The sequence below is a fragment of the Lacerta agilis genome, chromosome 7, assembly GCF_009819535.1.
Source record: "Lacerta agilis isolate rLacAgi1 chromosome 7, rLacAgi1.pri, whole genome shotgun sequence".
Taxonomy (NCBI): Eukaryota; Metazoa; Chordata; class Lepidosauria; order Squamata; family Lacertidae; genus Lacerta; species Lacerta agilis.
Window position 1 is genome coordinate 3942621 of NC_046318.1, and position 20689 is coordinate 3963309.

General features: G+C 42.4%; 1 protein-coding gene across 1 annotated transcript in view; it reads right to left on the bottom strand.

Moving 5' to 3' along the window:
• Window positions 1-586: 586 nt before the first annotated feature.
• The window catches only part of PFDN1 (prefoldin subunit 1), a 29551-nt gene continuing 9448 nt past the window's right edge, over window positions 587-20689 (bottom strand). Inside the window, exons 3-4 of the mRNA XM_033154185.1 lie at window positions 15130-15214; window positions 587-846 (exon numbers count right to left, since the gene is read on the bottom strand). Of these exons, the coding sequence (XP_033010076.1) occupies window positions 763-846; window positions 15130-15214 (169 nt within the window). The 3' untranslated portion in view covers window positions 587-762. The remainder of the gene's footprint in view (window positions 847-15129; window positions 15215-20689) is intronic.

Consider the following 20689-nt stretch of genomic DNA (forward strand, 5'->3'; position numbering starts at 1 on the left):
AGGGCACTCTGACTGCTCCGTGCCAACTATGAACCACTCCCACCATCCTAATCTGCCTCGACTGTGGAAGCCATCCCTACTTCAAGCTTTGCCACACCAAAACGCGATACTGTTGAAAGCCAAAATCCAGTCAGTGCACATCCAGTTCCCTTAGTTCTTACGTACAGAGACCACTGCTTTTCATAGTGTTCCTGGTCCCTAGACATTAACTGCCCTGCACACCCTTTTCTGCAGGGGGAGGCAAGCAGAAAGAAAGAATCCTAGCACTCTGAACGGGAGTTCTGCTTCTATCTCCCATGCTGACACCCCACAATCATCCCCCCCCCCCCGGTGTAACCAGAATTAGGTTAATCCCAGATTGACTGGCATAAGCATGGCATTCAGGAGCACAAAGAAAACACCAGTTCCTTCCCGCAAAGCCCTCGTGCTTCATACTGATGCTGCAGAACAGACCAATGCTGACCTCGGTTTTCAACAGAAAAAATTGTGGGAAGTTGAAACTAGGATAATGCAGATGCGGGACAACAGAAGAGACATCTGAAAAATGTCCATGTTAACAGAGAACCCAGGACAGGTCGGGCAGCCACATTATTTAACACAGGATTTACTGGTGCACCAAAATACAGGGAGGGTTTGACATGACATTACTGAAGCTCCTTGTGTCTTCAACAGCTAGTTCTATATTGCAAGGTTTCAAACATGCTTGGCTTCCAACTGTTCAGTCCAAAGGTAAGGGGGCAGGCAGTGGTGGGGCTGAAACCCTCAGTGTGCTCTTCTAGCCATCAGCATTTCCCGGATGTTGTCTTCCGCTTCCTTCACACTCCGCTCCAGGTACGACTTTCTCTGCTGAAAGGCACAAAAGCAACAGCAAAGAGTTGTATTCCATCAAGTTCCACTCAGAGTAGATCGTGAACCTTAGCTACTCGTGTCCATCAACATCAGTGGGCCAACTATCAAACTGAGGCTGGCACTGATTGAACACCACCCCCAAAAAAGAACCGTACTGAAAAGGTTAGAGGAATTTAGATGTCTTTAAAAGAGGGTTAGACAAAATTGTGGAGGATAAAGGTATTTTTCTTAGAGGAGAAGGATAATGGCTACTAGACACAAGGGCTATTGCTCTGCCTAGAGAAGGGGTTTCACCACTTCCTCTTCCTGACAAAGGAAAAGAGGGCAGTACTGCTCTACCCTCATGCCCACCTTGCTCCAGACAGCAGGGTGCAAGCCTAGCTTTAGGCTCCCTCCTGCTCTTTGCAGGTACTCATGGGCACCTAACAAATGGCAGATGAGGAACACCTTGTTTTTAAGCCAGGCAAGAGGCAAATGCCAGCACAACCCAAAACAAAGGAATGTCTCTTGCAAAATGTATGTCAGCCATTCCTCTAGGCAGGCAGACCTCTGATATCTAGTTTTCAATATGAGTTTTACTCAAGACAGAAGAGTAATACAATCTTCAATCCAATGTTTTATTTAATTGAAGACACAGGCGGAAGACACAGTAAATGACCATGTTTCTAAGCTGAATGATTTTCAATACCTTTGTCGGGAAATCCTGACTAAAACATCCTTAAGAGGTATTACAAATGAATTTTAAAAGGGCCTGGTTGAAACATCCAACAAATATTTCTGCTCTGGGAGCTGGGGACAAGGTAGATGGTTTGCACAGATCTATATGCATCACTGCAAATTTCTGTGCTAGCACAGCCAGCGCTGACTCACCACTGTGGGTGCTCTGATGCAGACTGTGTCATACAGTAGGAGTATTTGGGGCAGGAAAGATGGGTGGCAAGAAAAGAACAGAGCTCAAGCCCCTTTAATTCCTCCTTACTGCTTTCCAAGTGAAGGGGAAATGTTCTTTTATTTAAAAAAACAAACAAACCTGGGAGAAAACGAGAGGAACTCCAGAACTCTCTTCCACCCTCATTTCTGCCCTGCCAGCAAGACTGCAATGGGGTGGTGGTTAAGGCAGGTAGGACCACTGCTCACCCCCATCGCAAGCCCTTACGACTGCAGCCACAAAACTCAAAACCAGTAAGAGGACGCAATATCAAATTAAGCAAAAGGCATGCACACATTAAAAAAAATCTTCACCTGGTGCTGGAAAGATAAATGAGTTGATTCCAGGGAGGGCATTTCAAAGATGAGGTACAACCATGGTGTTTTGCCAACTCTACTCTCTTGTCAGCCTGCCATTTCTCTCAAAAAGCCCAAAGACCAGAAAGGTATGTTGACTTCCCAGTAAGAAAGAAGGCCTAGTGGGAATGCGGTGGGTGGGTGGGTGGAGGTTAGATTCATACATGGATGAGAGAAAGCAGTGCACATGCAGAACGATTCCCTTTTCATGGGTGGAATTAGTACACTTGTCACCACAGTCACTGTTAATAATTTTCCAACAAAAAGTGAAGCCATTTCCCCAGCAGGCACACCACCCAGAAAAGGGCTGATATGCTGAGGAATGCTGGAATGGCCGCATCATCATTCGCATCCGGATTCCCCAGGTGGGATCCAACCTGTGTCAGTTATCTCTCTAGTGGCTCTGAAAGCTTAAGCCCCAGCTACCAGCTTCCTTCGAGAGTCTGGTGTGATTACCAGCTCCAGTGTCGGATCCCAAGAAAGAAACGGGCTATCACCACAAAGCAGGAAACACTTTCTAGCTTTATACCAGTGTTTTTCAACCTTTTTTGGGCAAAGGCACACTTGTTTCATGAAAAAAATCACGAGGCACACCACCATTAGAAAATGTTAAAAATTTAACTCTGTGCCTATATTGACTATATATAAAGTAATTCTCTTGAATTTTTCTATTTTTCCCATGGCACACCAGGCAACATCTCGCGGCACACTAGTGTGCCGCGGAACAGTGGTTGAAAAACACTGCTTTATACTATTTGTTTCCACCTGACCACGTGGCAGCAAGAATAAAAAGTTTACAAAACTGTACCATGCAGGTATAGGGCAGTATTAATAATAATAATAATAATAATAATAATAATAATAATAATAATGCAGAAGGCACCAGAAGTGTAGGAAGTGGGAAAGTAGGAAACCTTAACTCTCATGAACAAAGCTTTCCAAATGGCAAACATCCATGAGAACAAAGAAAAAAAATGATTTTTGAGAAGTAAGTGTACAACATTCTGGCTCAACATACTTATTAGAAGGACAATGATCTATATTAATGCCACACACAGAGCCTGCTCAAGAAAGCAAGTTCACCTAGCAGCTGTGCATGGGGAGCTAATCGTTCCAAGCTTGACCAATATTTCTCTCTAATGAATCAACACAGTGGGAATGTCTGGCTGCTCTTTATCCTCTGAGATTGCCTAAACAGAAATCATATCAATTGCAAAAAGGTAGCAGCAGAATTTCCAGTGTAACCACCATCTTATCCTCCAGAATGGATTTCTCAACCTCCAGCACATTGGCGGAAGAAAAAGCCGCTTGCCTGGTTCGGCCACTGCTGACTCTCCCACATTCTCTGCCAAGACCTTAATGGTCTATGGCTGAGTCAGCCCTGCACAACTTTTGACCAAACTGAAGATGTCCCAGCCAAGAGCCCCTGATGGGCTGCCATCCATGGCTGATGCTCTGTGGCTCACAACTTGTGCAGGCCCTTAATCGGGCAACCTGCTGCTATCCACCCACCCGGCTTTTGGCTTCCAGCGTATCTTCAAAGCAATTTTTCTAGCAAAATCTGTAAATAGCTGCCATTCAAACAGGTATCCAGAAAAGAGATCAAGGCAACAGTCACCCTGCAGGAATTCCACAACCACACAGGAAACCCGTGAGTCAGACTCCACAATGACTGACTTATGAAAACTAAGCATACAATTTCCTGATCAGAGTCTGCCTTGCACAGAAGAGAGATTGTACAGCTACTTACTATATGTTGGAATAGGTAGGAGGGTGACTTAGCTGAACTCCTGATTGTGGCTCAGGTATAGGATGCAGCGTTGAGTTGTTCATAGGGCTATTGCAAATATGAATCAAATTATTACAATCTTGGCAATTAAGTGCTACATTGGCTCATGGCCAATCTGTCTGATAGAAGCTTTTGCCACAATATCTCTGAGAATTAGATGTTAAGACACTGTAAGAAATGTGTTCCACTTATTCCCTAAAACTAACTTTCCAGTTTTCGGCAGCCCATGCTAACAAAGGGAGATGGAACCTCTGAAGGGCAACATATTGGAGAAGGCTGGTTCGTGAAGTTTGCTGTCCTTACAGAGCTGGCAATCTGAACAGGCTAGCCAGTTTCAGTCACAGGCTCCAAGCAGCAGCAGCAGAATGCTGCTATGTCTGGACCAAAGGGGACAGATAGATCAGCATCCCTGCATCTACAGAGCTAAATGGCAAGGTCAGCTTCCTTTTCTGAAGATGCTCTTCTCAAGCACTGGCATCACATTTTGAAGTGTCAGCCTGTTAGATGCTCATAATCAGATGCCTTCATCCACGGAGGCTTGGAATCCTTGGGTATGATACAATTGCCTTGAATTAAAAGCCCTGATGTCAAGTGTCTTGTGACACAGTCTCAAAAAAATGTCTGGCCTGGAGTTTATGAATCTCTAAAGTTAACACTTCTCATTTTTTACATTCTTTTGACACTGTGTGTGAACACTCTTAGGGAAAGTGATAATCATATCTCGAGACACAGCAGGGCACTCTCGCTTCTCCGGAGAGTACTCCTCTCTCCTGCCCCAAGGGGGGGAAATGCTCCTGTCCCACAGGGAGGTGTCAGACAGGAGCAATGTGAAGTTACTATGGTTCTACTGAGTTTCTGGAGCTGCCGCCATCACTGGAATGCTTAAAATTGCCCACATAGTTCTCAGCTGAATGGAAAGATGTAACCATCTGAGGGCAATGAAGTCAATTATTTTTAACTATCCTATGATCTGTGAAGTTTATCTTATGTATTTTGAAAATTTACAATCTGCTTTTATATCAAAAGATTTTCAATGCAGAGAAGCAAGCAAGCAAGCAATGATATAATCACACTCCAAGTGAGAACTCTTGAAGGCTTTGTCTCTTAAACTAATCTAACTGAACTCAAAGGAAGTGAGTGACCCTGTAAACTCATCTAAAGGCAAACAGAATATGCTGTTGCACATGCAGATTTAATATATATACCATTCACAGAACTCCCTCTATTTAAGGCCAAAGAATCATACCTATCTTCTGTCACGCACCTATAGCAAGAGTCCACATGCCCATTCCTCTCCTTCCAAAGTTACTCAATCCAATATGCCCAGTTTGTTTCATGTACCTCTCTAAAGAAAAGCTGCATCCAGGACAGGGCAAGGTCTCCAAAATTTGAGCAACATCAGTTCAAAATAAATCAGAGATGAATCCAACTAGATTTCCTCATATTCCAGACTCTGGCCAAGTTGTCTGTGTTACAAGGCATATAAATACAGTAAGCGACTTAAGATAGATACTATCAAGTTACTCGTTTGTCTAGTAATTTCACTAGAGCACCTCACTGATATCTGCAATAAGGACTCTATGTAGACATAGAAAGCTTTCTCACTTAAGCATCTATGGTTGGTGGAATCAAAACAAAGGCTCTCAAAATGTCTATATTTTAGACACACAAAAGGTAGAAAGGGCTGTCAAAACCAAGGCAGCAATCCTAAGTACCTGTGTCATCAACAAGATTTGCCATCTAAGGGCTTGCCTATTTTCCTAGATCATAAATACATTTAACACTGCACTTTTAACATTAAACTGAAACTGGGAACTGGCCATTTATTCTTCTTCTTAAGATTTATGTCTAAAATATGCCATGCTGGCATGTACGTACACTAGAATGACATGATGGTACTGTATTAAAGTCAATAATACCAGAAATGTTGGAATTTTAGGTGTAAATTCTTAATCCCAATTTGTTTATTGCACAATAACTGTTGTTGATAAAACACTTATAAGGTATAGTTTGGCTGTCTTATATGGGAATAAGGCAAACGACGACATCAATGTGATGTGGTCTAACTTGCCCCCTGCCCTAAGCAAACCATTAAGAATAACATTAGATTTTTTTCTTAAGGCTTCCCTCTCTGCAGTGGTAAGTAGGAAAACAGCCCGACAAAGGAAACTTCTCCCATCAGACTGGAGGCAGGACCAATCCAGGAGACTTCCCTTGCCTCCAGACAGGGAGATCCCCTCCCAGCTTGAGACATGTTATAGCTGGAAAATCAATTCAAATAAAAACACTGGATGCAACAGAGTACAAACCAAATAAAAGTGGAAAACAAATTGCACGCCACCACCAGGAGCAAGGAGGACAAGACAATACCATGGAAAAGGGGGTCTTTCTTGAACTAGAAATATATCACAAAAGTGACTAGCTCTCATCTCCCTTACAGAAACCAGAAGATCCAACTAACAGCAGATGGACTGCCCAACCCAGGTAGTCCACCTGCTGTTAACAGATCCATACAGTTCACTGGAAGGCCCAACCTCAAATCACAGACAACTAGTAATACCCCATTAAAGGTGGACATAGAAACCCACATGGCATGCTTACATATCTTTTGCAGTGCAGTGAATTGCCAAACACTGCTGAGGTGCCAGAACCCTTACAAAGTGGACTGTATTTCCCTGCTTGCAACACGGGCGGCGGCTGTGCGTGTCTGGCAAGTGAGTACAACATGTAACCTGACCCAGAAGCCTAATACAGCTTTGAACACCCTCTTGTCCTGGACAGTGGAATATAAACAAAAAGAAATCAGATTGTCAACCCCAGTTGGGTGCCAGATAAAGATCAGCAGTGCACTGAGGTCCAGCTCCAACGCTCCCTCCCGGCGAGAAGTGGGGTTACAGGGAACCAGGCAGAGGGCCTTCTCGGTAGAGGCGCCCGCCCTGTGGAACGTCCTCCCACCAGTTGTCAAGGAAATAAACAACTATCTGACTTTTAGAAGACATCTAAAGGCAGCCCTGTTTGGGGAAGTGTTTAATGTCTGAAGTTTTATTGCTTTATTATTATTATTATTATTATTATTATTATTATCATCATTAATTCTGTTGGTAGCCACCCAGAGTGGCTGGGGAAACCCAGCCAGATGGGTGCAGTATAAATAATAAAGTTTATTATTATTATTATTATTATTATTATTATTATTATTATTATTATTATTATATTACTACTACTACAAATTTGTCACTACTACTGGTTATCCCCCCGGCTTGGACTACTGCAATGTGCTCCATGTGGGGCTACCTTTGAAGGTGACTCAGAAACTACAACTAATCCAGAATGCAGCAGCCAGACCATTGTCTGGGAGTGACTGCCGACACCATATAATACCGGTGCTAAAGGATCTACATTGGCTCCAATGCATTTCTGAACACAATTCAACGTGTTGGTGCTCACCTTTAAAGCCCTAAACAGCCTCAGCCCAGTATACCTGAAGGACCATCTCCACCCCGATTGTTCGGCCCAGAAACTGAGGCCTTCTGGCAGTTCCCATACTGCAAGAAGCAAGGCTACAGAGAACCAGGCAGAGGACCTTCTTGGCAATTGCAGGCCTTGACCTATGGAACACCCTCCCAATCAGATGCCAAGGAGATAAATAACTATGCAACTTTCAGAAGACATCTGAAGGCAGTCCTGTATCAGGAAGTTTTAAATTTTTGATGTTTTTACGTGTGTTGGAAGCCACTAAGAGTAGCTGGGGAAACCCAGCCAGATGGGTGGGGCATAAATGAAACAGCAACAGCAGCTTAAAAAAAAAATCAGTTAAAATTCATGAGGGTTCAAGCTGTATAGGCAGCTTGTGAAATTTTGTTTATGATCCTTGTTGAACACTGCTGACCATTCCCAATGTGGCAAATGAAGAAAATGATTGCATCTCTGCCTATCACAGGTTCTGGAAAAATGCCTTTGAGAATTTCAGGCTGACAAGTAACAAGCATGAGGAATACAGCTGGGTCTCCCAGTGAAATTAATGTAAAAAATGTAATGTTGTGTATAAAAAAAATCAAATGGTCTGGTGCGTGGATGTTTGTCAGCAGAACACCAGAAAATACGCCATTTGATGGAAAACACAAAGGCTGCAGGCAGCAGAATGGATGGATTTCTCATCAAAATGGATGGGAAAACCAAAATAAATGAACTAATTCCAAAGTACTTATTAAAAGGAAAAGAAAATGAGGCATTAAAATGAAGCAACTAAGCCATTTCTCCCCTTTCACATCTTTATTATCTGGATAATTAAGTCCCACTTCTTCACAAGCATGGCCTTATCTTGGTTTTTTGTCTCTTGGTGACACTAGTGTGTGTCTTCTCGACTTTTAAAGACAGACAGGTGTAAACTCAAAGCTGTGTGCTATTAGAAACCATTTCTGACTGCAAAGGCAATCTTTCTTCTACTGAAGACTGCTTTTGCACTGTTTGCTCTAGCTTTTTCTTACACCTGTCACATGTCTGAAAGCAAGGAATCAAATATGGGTCAATAAAGCGCCCAGCCTTCCTGGCAAACACTTTTATGTGCCCGACAGTTATGTACAATAGAGAAGGAAGGGCTCGTCCCATCTATTAACACTGAGCTGCAAGCGAAGTGAAAGGTGTGTAAAAAGGAGGGGTGTGGGCCAGGCAGGAAGTTGTGACATCACAGCCACATACCTGAACACTAAGGTGTGTTTAGCTAGGATGATTCAAAGCTTTGTCAGCCCTGTTCTAAGTAATGCCATGCACTAGTCTGTTTAAACATGTCCTGCTTCTCCCGGAAGAGGCAGAAAAATCTATTATTCTGGTTTTGCATAGCAAACCAAAGTGAGGAAGGAACAGCAAGGAATGTGATGGGTGGGTCATCATACTTGAGACAAATGCAGATGAAATTAATTCTGTGAGTAGAGATTACGCGCACAATGACTGTCAGAGTATGGCCTAGAGCAATGTTAAAAGACCTGGAGGGTAAGATATATGACTAGCAAGTGAGGCTCTGTAGAAAAATCTCAGGTGTAACTGTCCCAAGTGGAGATATCAGATGAGTTACTAACTATCTCACTGCTCTGAAGTCAGGCAGCACAACGCATAAGACACAATCTCTAAAACCCACTATACAAGGTGGGTAAAAAGTGGATAATAAATCCCCTATTTACTGGCAATCCTGATCCAATACATGGAGGCCAGGTTTAGGTGCAAAGTGATTTCAGCACAAATTCCAAAACCTATGCTCAAGGCTTCTTGGGAGAAAAGCAATGACAAACCTAGACAGCATCTTAAAAAGCAAAGACATCACCTTGCCGACAAAGGTCCGTATAGTTAAAGCTATGGTTTTCCCAGTAGTAATGTACGGAAGTGAGAGCTGGACCATCAAGAAGGCTGATCGCCGAAGAATTGATGCTTTTGAATTATGGTGCTGGAGGAGACTCTTGAGAGTCCCATGGACTCAAGAAGATCAAACCTATCCATTCTCAAAGAAATCAGCCCTGAGTGCTCACTAGAAGGACAGATCCTGAAGTTGAGGCTCCAGTACTTTGGCCACCTCATGAGAAGAGAAGACTCCCTGGAAAAGACCCTGATGTTGGGAAAGATGGAGGGCACAAGGAGAAGGGGACGACAGAGGATGAGATGGTTGGACAGTGTTCTCGAAGCTACTAACATGAGTTTGGCCAAACTGCGAGAGGCAGTGAAGGATAGGCGTGCCTGGCGTGCTCTGGTCCATGGGGTCACGAAGAGTCGGACACGACTGAACGACTGAACAACAACATGCTCAAGACAGCCTAATCATCAACAAGGACACAGAGACTTGGAGTAGCTCTGCATTTCAAACATGCATTTTCAGTGGAAGAAACTTAGGACAATCCAGAAAAATTATGTCCAAAATGTCTGAATTTTGAAAACCAAGAACCAGCAACGTAGATTTGGTGGGGCAGGGGAAAGAGGGTGCAAAAGTGTCAAAATACTGATTTATTTAAAGAGCAAAAATCTTTGATGTGGCCTTGGCCTAAACAGCACATGTATTTCCAACTGTCAGCAAGCTGAGATACACTTTGCAGATGGGAAAGAAGAGGCACTTTGCCGCTGACACTGACCTGAGGGACATCCCTTCTAAAGTGCTCAGAACAGAACCAAGTTGGAAAAGCAGAAGGCAGAAAATCAAGAAATCAGAAAACTCCCATCACTCATTAGGAATGTTATCATGATTGTGCAGCTGTGTCAACATTAGACAACCCAGATTAAAATATTGGTGGAAAGAAACAGGGGGAGAGGGGTGTTTTGCTATGGCAGGACTTTGGGAAGAGTCAGTTTTACTTGGCTGAATGGGAGTTGGCTTGTTTTAAAAGCCTTCTCCACTGGAAACTTACAAAAGGATGGAAATCTCACAAAGATAAAATTTATTTTCCAAAAACAGTATGTTGAGACAAATGTGAATGAATGTTAAATCACCGATTTTGAAAGTAGCATACAAAAATATGCATACATTATTTTCAATTTAACATATTAATATACTCAAGAAAACTACGGTAGAAAAGAGGCAAACCAAAATAAAAACAGGTTCAGAAAGTATTTTAGAATGATACTATAGCCTCTATACATGCAAAAGGTGGCTTTAAAACCCATATGCAGGTGAGAGGCTGTTTTGGCAATGTATTTGTACTCAGCGCAGAGAGTTTCCTTATAACCCACTCTCAGCCCATAGAGCTATTATCATTTTGAAGGTATATCTAAATAATCCCATGGCAAGATCTGCCCCATGGCACCTTGCAACCTCTCCTCCAGTAGCGGCTGGTGGGGCAGGGCGGCTTCCCTGGCTTCCCACCACTGGGGTCACGGGCCATTTCCAAGAGGAAGAGGTGAGGCAGCAGGGAAATGTTGGCACCAACCTCTCCACTGCCTCACCTGTCAGTAACCTGCCATGACCCCAGCACTGGGAAGCCAGGTAAGCAGCACACCTGGGCATTCGACTAAAACTCTCCCACACTCCTCCCCTTTGCAGCTGGAGCCAAGCAATCTGTCCCTGCTCCAGCAGCCATGCATTCATTGCTTCCCACCAAATTATCTGTCACAAGACTGGGACAAGCAGTAAAAAATTAGTCATCATGGTAACAGGGAGAAGCAAAATAATAATAATAATAATAATAATAATAATAATAATAAAAATAATAATAATAAAAATAAAAATAAAAGAAGAAGATATCAAGAAGAATTGTGGAGAGTTCACTGCTACTTGAAGCATTTTGCCAAAACTAGATGCCTTTCTAAAATGAATGATTAAGTTTAAGCAGTGTATCTAAATTTAACAACTTAATGAGATGAAGCTATGCACTTATTTGTTAAGGAAGAACCCACTTTAGATCATAAGCCCTCTAAAACCTACCAAGAAATGGCCTCCATAGGCTGGAACAGTATATCCCATTTATCAAGAATGCCAAACAGGCCTTCTCTCTCCCACTGCCCAGCCTCCCCCTTCATATGGTAAATATAAATACAGCAAGTCGCAGTAGTAGAGAAATCCACCTTATAGCAGCCTCCCCCTTATTTGTTATTTTTAGCCGCTTCGTCTGACAACGCCCAACAACTAAGCAGGCTGAGAATAGTAAGGGGGAGAGAAGGATTATCAAGTACTAACAGTGAAAACACAGGGCCATAATCACTTCCTCCACTGAGGAGGAATGGGTGTTTTCCATGTCTTTACAGCATCAGAAAACTTGCTTTTTCTCAAATGCCACACTGAAACACAAAGCACTGTCATGCACCACAATGAAATCAAATTATGCTTTCCCGAAATAGTTTCTCCCAGCATTTTTAAGCAAAAAAAAGTGGGCTGTTATCATTTTAGGATGCTTCCAAAACAGATCTCTCCCCACCTCCCCTCATGCACACTTAATAAACTATACCATAAGCCACACCGTTTTTTCCAAGTTCCGACCGTGAAAAGTTAAAGTGTGGCTTAAATTCACAACCTTACAAAAACTGGCTTTTATGATATCGCTGCTGAAACAGACATACAGTAAAACGGAACAGGTGTCGTGGAATTTGAAGGGAGCGGCTAATATTCGGGTATTGTCTTTTTCCTTCCCCCCCCCCCCTGAATTTTAAAGGTGCGGCTTATATTCGGGCCAATATGGTATCAGGAATATTCAATATTGTCAAAGCTGTGGGAGAGGCCCACATCAGCAGCAGGTAAAAAGCTTCCCACAACCACAAGCAGTTCTGAGGAAAGGGCCATAGGTCAGCCATATTCATGTATGGTGAAGGTTCCAGGCTTAGTCTCGGTGACAAAATACCTCAGGCAGTGGGACCTTGAAAGATGTCTGACCCAAGATCTCAGAAAGCTGCTGCCAGTTGAAGTGGACAATACTGGACAAGATGTATTAATTCCGTAGGAGTAGCTTCCGGGCTTCATTTGCACGCAGTGCCAAGCCAAACTATGAGTTAGTGTGAACATGCAAGCATGCTGGTGCAATTAGTAAATCATGGCAGCTTTGCTCCTTCCCCACTTCTGCTGCCACCATGCTATGGAAGCTAAGCCTTGGTTTGGTTTAGCATTACAGCCCAACTCAGGCTCATGGTTTGTCTCTCCCAAGCAAATCACAAGTCGTAAGACAAGAATAAGCCTTGGTTGCAGCTCACTGTTTGTTTGATGTGAGACAAACCACAAGCCTGAGTTCAGACATAACACTGAACCAGACCATTGCTTTATTCCTGGTGGCACAGCCTCAGTTGGGAGAGAGAAAGCAGCCACCGTTTAAGAAAACACACTTGTTTGTTCATGCTAAGCCATAATTTGGTTTAGCATTATGTGGGAACCAGCCCATTACGTCCTGCTCCTCCAAATCCATTCTGAGCCTTGTTCTTTGGGGTTTCTTTCAGTGGGTCTTGACATGAACAACTACAAGACCAATACCTCTATGTTTCTTTGCAGGAAGTTTTAATAGGAGGATAAATATCACAAGTACAACAACATGCTTCCAGATGTGTATGAAATATACAGTCGGATAACACTGTCTTGGAGTCTGCGTGCAGACACCTCCCAAAACCTCTGTACTGCTACTAGAAGGCAGCCCTGCCGATTGGAGATGCAGCTTCAAACTGCAGCGGCAGGAAGTCCTTGAAAAATCTCAAAAATATGAGCAGGAGAACTTCCCAGTTGCTCAGGTTTCCCTACAACAGCAAAAGAGGTGGCTGTTATAGGGGGCAAAAAAGTGAATGTGTGCAATACAAAAGCTGTTAGGGCATGCCACAATATAGCACAATATATTTCTTCCAAGAAATACACTTGGACATGCTTGGTGGTCTAGCTCAAAAATACAGCCCATATATTAACCAATGAAGAGCACTATTCAGAAAAAGAGAAAAACATGGTTTTTGGACACTTGATTAATATACAAATTACTCTCTAAAGCAAATTGTGAAGTACCACCCCTTAACCAGCCTTCCCCAACCTTGCTGGGCTGAAGAGAGCTATAGTCCAAAATATCCAGAGGGCACCAGGTTGGGGAAGGCTGCTCTCAACACTTGTATTAGGTGAGTGAGATCATCTTCTCACCATCAAAAAAACTGGATGAAACAAAACGCCTTCTCAATTATTTTCAAAACATGCAGCTTCTTAAAATCTTAATGGCACAACTTTCCCCTCATTTTATCACATTAAGTCTCTTCACCACAGTACTTTAGCTTTGAAAACAGGGCAGACACACTTTTCACATCTGGTTCTGAAACTGCTGCAAATTCATCAGCCCATGAATGATGTGGGAGGTTCTGTCACACAGCCAAGAAGGATCAAGACAGAAGATTGTGCCTCTAGTATGAGGCTTTATCAACCTGGACCGAAATATAGGACAACTGTAATAATGGGAGAGTATGCAATGAAGGTAACTAGCAAAAGTGGTACGAACAAAATCTAGCTGCCACCTCCCTGAACTATTCACTCCTAAAATCCACTCTGTTTCTGGCAAACTTTAACCTTGTCACAGCACAGATACTTCATAGGCTATCGTATGGTTCAAAGCAGAGATGAATAAGCCAGCTCTGCTGCCTCAAGGTTATCAAGGCTGCAACTGAAGAAGAGGTCCAACAATTTTGTTTAGCTCAGCAAGCTCTCTGGAAGTTCAAAAAGTCAAGTACCTACCACAAACAGAAGCTTAGCAGAAGCCACAATGTATTGAAGACTCATTATACAAAACTAACTATAAAACCAGCCAAAAAAAAAGAGGAAACTTTGTTCAGAATACTGACCCTGAACCCCAATGCCAACTGTTCTAGCAATGAGGCTGTGGCCATCATCATGGAGAAATGACAGCTGTTATTTCCAAATGCATTTTTGAAAGAGGAACAAATATAGCTCTAACATGTCTGCCATTTTTCCTCTAGGGCATCTGACCTGCACTGGCCGCCAAGGCTGTCCTTAGCTGCCGAGTCAAGCAGACTTTGTCTTCATTTGATGAGACCTGACATTCAGCCCCAAATGTTATTAAAATGTTAGCTTGCTTCATATCGTTAACGCAGTTGTTCCTGAACGTATCTATTCCCTCCTTTCCATTAAAATAGCTAAAAATAGATGTTCAAAGACTAGGAAATTGCCAGAAGCTCCCTCTCACGACAAGTCCTTTTTTTAAAATACTGAACACCAAGAATATATTTGCCATGCCAATATTTTTGCCAAGGAAATGTTAAGGTGAACAACTCACTGATTTGGGCATGGCTGAAGCTGAAAGTATCCTACAAGTTATCAAAAGGGTGTTTGGCATGTCTGCCTTTTCATATCCTTTTCTGCAGTGGATGGGATCTCTGCCTATTTCAGTACCTGCTGCTAGCCTGCTGCAGCTTGAGGATATGCAGGCACTACAAATTTGCCCACTGAGAGTGAGATGCTGGTGATCTCCATGTGACCAATTAGGGGGTTAATAAATGAAAACCATAAGCCTCTTGTTCCTCAGATGCAACTGTGAGCAATAACTTATTACACACGTTAACATGGTTCACATTATCAATTCACAAGCGATGAAGAAACAGCACTGTGCAGTTAACCCCTAGCATCACTTCCGTTGAGACAATAAGGGAGCAATCCTTATTGGCATAAAGCAAGCAGGTGTAAGTTAAGTCTGCGTTGGGACAAAAGGCAGTATAAAACAGAAAATAAAAAATGCAATAAATGGCTGCCATTTTACCAACCCCAAACTTACCTCTAATTCCTTAATTTTCTCTTCTGCTATTTTTTGTTTGTCTAAGAGTTGGCTATGAATTACTCCTTTGGACTGAAGGATAAACCTACAAAGTGTGAAAGAAAGAAAGAAAGAATGTGGCAGTATATTCAGCATTCATGAGTTGGTGTTGTAAATAACCAAATAAAATCTTAATGAAAAGGACACTGAATTCTACATTGACAGGCTTGTCTTCCATTCAGAGCATTAAGTCAGCTTGTCTTATGAACCTCTACTGGAAAAGGCTTCTGGACATTCTGTACAGCAGGACTCCCAGATGTTGCTGAACTACGTTTTCCATCATCCCTGATGATCATCCAGTTCTCCCTTGCCATTTGTAAGACCATGAAAAACAACCGCTCCCTATTTTCCCCTCCAAGATTTTCCTCGTAATTAGAGGGATTATGCAAGCCTCACCATGGGTACCCAACAGTCTACACCCTCCAAAGCTTGTTGCTGACGACAGCAACCTCCCAAGATTTGCCTCTCTTCTTCTAGCTTCTCTCCTTGGGGATAGACCTTGGGGATATCATAGAATCATAAAATCACAGGATTGTAGCGTTAGAAGGGACCCAAGGGTCATTTAGCCAAACCCTCTGCAATGCAGGAATCTCAACCGAAAGATCAATGACAGAAAGTCCACAACCCCCCAATAGTCAATTGAAGCATTTTTGGCTCTCTAGTACTGGTGCTGTTGCATATTTTGGTGGTTTATGACACTTTACTTTTATTGCTGGTTGTCTTATTGTGATGTCTGCTTTCCATATGTTAATGCTTTTATTTTAACATCGTTTTACCAAGAGCTGCCAAGAACAATGGGCTGACATCCACCTCATTTACACAGCTGAAACTAGAGACAACCCCCTGTTTGCGCTGGGGCTGCATACTTTGCCCCCATGCATGTCAGTGGAGCGTGCACAAGCCCTCCCACCACCCAATCCACCTTCTGGGTCCAAAATTACCTGCACATCAGCAGTCATGCATCAATTAGTTATGTAATAAACTGATTAGGACAAGATTGTCCTAGGAACCTTGTTGTACAATGCCCTAGAAATGTGGCCAGACAGAAAGGAGAACTATTGCTCAGTTTACTACTGATACACAGACACCGAAAAGTTGAGCAGACAGGTGCATACCTGCCTCTACTGTTGCCACCTTTTCCCACTGATTTTGCTCCTTTACCTCTAATAGCAGTGGGGCATGCAGAAATTTGCCAGTTAAAGCTTTCCCCAGCATGAACACACAGTGATGAGGGGGGGGGGGGAATCACCTGTTAAACTTCCTGTAAAAGGCATAGGGGCAGGCAGTTTTTCCCCCAGGAGATACCTGTTCTGAAGGTATGGAACGTAATTTGCCTTACATCTAATGTTTCCATTAACTTGCCAAGGAGTGGGGCTGGTCTAGAGCTCCAACGTATTATATTACTTAAGTAAACAGAAATAACTATACAGCTTCCAAATGGGACTCCTTGCATTGCTAGACACTTAACTAGAAGGTAGATTTATACCATTGTTCAATGTCTTAAAAAATATTGTGGAGCACAATATCAGGACAGAATTAGGAGGAAGGCAAACCTTATGAATATCCATTTATAAAGGGGTTCAATTTACACTTTACAGTACATGTAAAAAATTATTTGAAAATTCAAGAATAAAGCTGCATTTTAACAAGATGCATCCCAGCATCAAGACAGAATTAATGCATCAAGACTTCCACTTCCTTTCTACCTTCGTTTCCAGCATCCTTTCATGCAATAAACACCAAACAAAAGTAGAGTTTAGCCTTCGTAGGCTTGTTGCCTATGCCAGGGCTTGTGCAGGCACACATCTTCTAACTGTGGTTAAGTGAGCAACAAAGGCCTGTAGGATCATACAGCCCCTTCCCTTGCAGCACCTCGACTCTAGCCCCTTTCTTTTCTCATGTGAATCCCACATCACCTGCCTCCCATTTTTACATTTATTTATGTAGTGTGTTAATTCATTAATTGTGTTAATTTATTTAGCATTTAAAAGTATTTAGTATGAACTCAATACATAATACTCTTACATTTACATTTGTTTCTAATAATATGTATAGTTCAACATTTTCTTGTATCTTGGTAACACCAGCACATGATAAAAACACTAAACCTTTCAATAAAAATATGACTGAAGAGGAATAGGTCTCACATGATGTCCCTCTAGTTCAGTATGGTCTATACTGACAGGCAGCAGATCTCCATGATTGTTACCTGGAGATGGTGGCAATTGGATCTGGGACCTTCTGCATACAAGGCCATTAAGCTACAGCCCTTTCCCATTGGGGTGTTTATCTTCCTTCACCCTAACTATCTCCCAAACCCTTAACATTCAATAATCTAATGCAGGCATAGGCAAACTCGGCCCTCCAGATGTTTTGGGACTACAGTTCCCATCATCCTTGCCCACTGGTCCTGTTAGCTAGGGATGATGGGAGTTGTAGTCCCAAAACATCTAGAGGGCCAAGTTTGCCTATGCCTGATCTAATGGCATACTCTGTTTATTTTCAATGATGACAAACCATTATGCAGATAGCTGTTAAAAGATACCATTTCTCTATCATCCAATACAACTAAATATTTACCATAACCAAATAATATAACCAATCGGTATGCCAGTATTTCACCTCCGGTCACAGTTTCACTTTCTTTTAATATAGCTGCCCCAAAGGTTCTTTTAGGAGAGGATCAAAATATGATAATATCAATAATAATTTTCTTAAAACTCCATATTATATTATTTGCTCCCCTTCTGATGCAATTATACATCTAATATTTTTAATAAAAGCTTCCTTTCAAATTTATACTGATAGCTTGTTAAACAAATTGCCATGTCTAGTGATACCTCATGTCTCAAATCTTTTCCCCATTTTATTTATAGGTGTTTGCTGAAATAGTTTTATCAATGAGCAATCTGTATAACTTATAGATTTTGTGTATGAACATGCAACAATAAACTTTCAAACTGTTATTCTCAGTAATGGCCATACTTCAGCGCTAAACTATAGGTGATTTTTCTTAACTGCAAATATTTGGGGGAGATGCAGGATTGTTGCATTTCACAATTGATTGCATAATATTTAAAAATCATCTCATTTTAACAAGGGTTAAATATTAGATGGATAGTAATATTAACCAGGAATAACACTAAAAAGCATTCCTCCTTAAACAAGATTGGAAACTTCAGGTGGTTCCATGCCCTTGTGGTGGCAACAATTGTCCATGCTGTGATGAGGGAAGAAACCCCAACAGGGCAGATTCACTAGGAGCTCTCCAAGGTGCTGTTCTGGATGCTGAACTTGTAGTAAGCTTTGCAATTACCCCTGATGTGGCAAATACTTACTGTCCGATGTCTCTGTGCTATGCCTGACACTACAACAGTCCTGTCCCTGGATTGTTTAGAAACTCTGGAAGCTCACATTTCAAATCATGTGGGGAGCATGACATAGATAGATTAGATAGATAGATAGATAGATAGATAGGACTTAAATCACCAGCATATATCCTCACAGTTAATGATTTCAAGGTTGCCAACAACAGCATCTTTCATCCAACGCCTGGGTGAACATCAATTTTGTTTTTGTTTCATTGTTAAATTTGTCGAAACGTTAATAGTGAGGGAGACAGAGGGGTGCTCACCAGGAAAGACATTCCATAAGGCAGGGAACTGCAAGGCAGCCCTACTAACAGGGCCTCCACTGTTAATCATAAGGCCTGTCAGTTGATAACAGAAGTGATCTTCGTGCTTCTATTTGATTCTAAATCAGAGGCATGTGTGAGACTTGGCTTGGAAGCAATACAGAGGGCCAACCACTTACACAATGATTCAGTTCCAGGGGTCCATGCACAAAAGCAAAATCATGTAAAGCCATGAACCTCTGGAACCAACCTGCCCTGAACAACCATCCTTACCTGCCTGGGGCAGACTTTGCCCTCCGCCTTGCTTACTGGGCTCTGGGAAGGTAACACATGGGCCCTGGCATGCTCCCAGAGACCTGACACAACCTTCCCAGAGCCCAGTAAGTGTTTAAATCTATGCAGTGGGTTTTCCCCATTTATTTATGTATGTATGTATGTATGTATGTATGTGCCTAAGGTCATGATTGCATAAGTAGATTACATTTGAGTTGTGGGCTCACTGTGCATATGAAAGGGATCTAAGTGTTTTAACTGATCCTAAGTTGAATGAGTCAGCAGAACTATGTGGCGGCTGCTTGAATAGCTAATGCAATCCGATGTGGTTGAAAGAGCTGGGTATGTTTAGCCTGGAGTAGAACATGATGGTCTTAAAATATCTTAAGGGCTGTCTCACAGAAGATGGAGCACGCATGTTCTCCACTGTTTCAATGACAGGAATAGAACCAGTTACAGGTAGGTAGCCGTGTTGGTCTGCCATAGTCAAAACAAAATAAAAAATAAAATAAAATCCTTCCAGTAGCACCTTAGAGACCAACTAAGTTTGTTCTTGGTGTGAGCTTTTGTGTGCATGCACACTTCTTCAGATACCCAGTTACAGGTAGACTAGAACCAGTAGGTGGAAGTTGCAAGAAGGAAGGTTTCAATTTAACACTAGGAGAAACATCCTCACACTAAGAGACAATCAACAATGAACCAGACTGCATCAGGAAGTTGTGGGCTTTCCTTCATTGGCTATATTGAAGGAGAGAATGAAAAGCCATCTGTCAGGAATGCTGCAGGTGCATCCTTCACCGCTTTAGAAAAAGAATCCTGCATTGAGCAGGCATTGGAATAGATGACCTCCAAGGTTCCTTCTGCCACTATGATTCTATAACAAGCCCAAAACAACCCTTCTGCAGCACCACAAATCCAACTCAATGGTCTAACATTGGAAAGTGTCAATCACTTCTCCTACCTGGGCAGTTATGTTTCCACAATAGCTGACACTGATGTCGAAATCCAGCACTGCCTGAGCTTTGGGAGTGCAGCTTTCTCCCGGTAGAGTGTAGAGTGTTTGAGGACCAGGATGTTCGCAGGGAAACCAAAATGCTTGTTTACAAAGCTGTTGCACTACCAACCTTACTGTACGCTTGTGAAACATGGAGAACAGCCTTTACCAAAGGTGTCATGGACTTTGAAGATGTCAAACTCAGGACACAAGGGAGAAACGTGCTAAGAGGAAGGCACATTTGGCAAACCCTCACCATGATCAACTCCTGCCCAGAATCCTTTGCCCCCACTGTGGAAGGACATGTGGATCCAGAATTGGCCTCCACAGTCACTTACAGACACACTGTTAAGACTGTGTTCATGGAAGACAATCTTATTCAGCTACGAGTGATCACCAAAGAAGTCTATAAGACAACAATGGAAAATATAGAGGGCAAGCTATACCTGAAGTCAATCTCTCCTAAGTCACTTCTTACATACTAACTACCAGACTTTTAGAAGACATCTGAAAGCAGCCCTGTTTAGGGAAGCTTTTAATGTTTAATAGATTATTGTATTTTAACATTCTGTTGGAAGCCACCCAGAGTGGCAGGGGAAACCCAGCCAGATGGGCGGGGG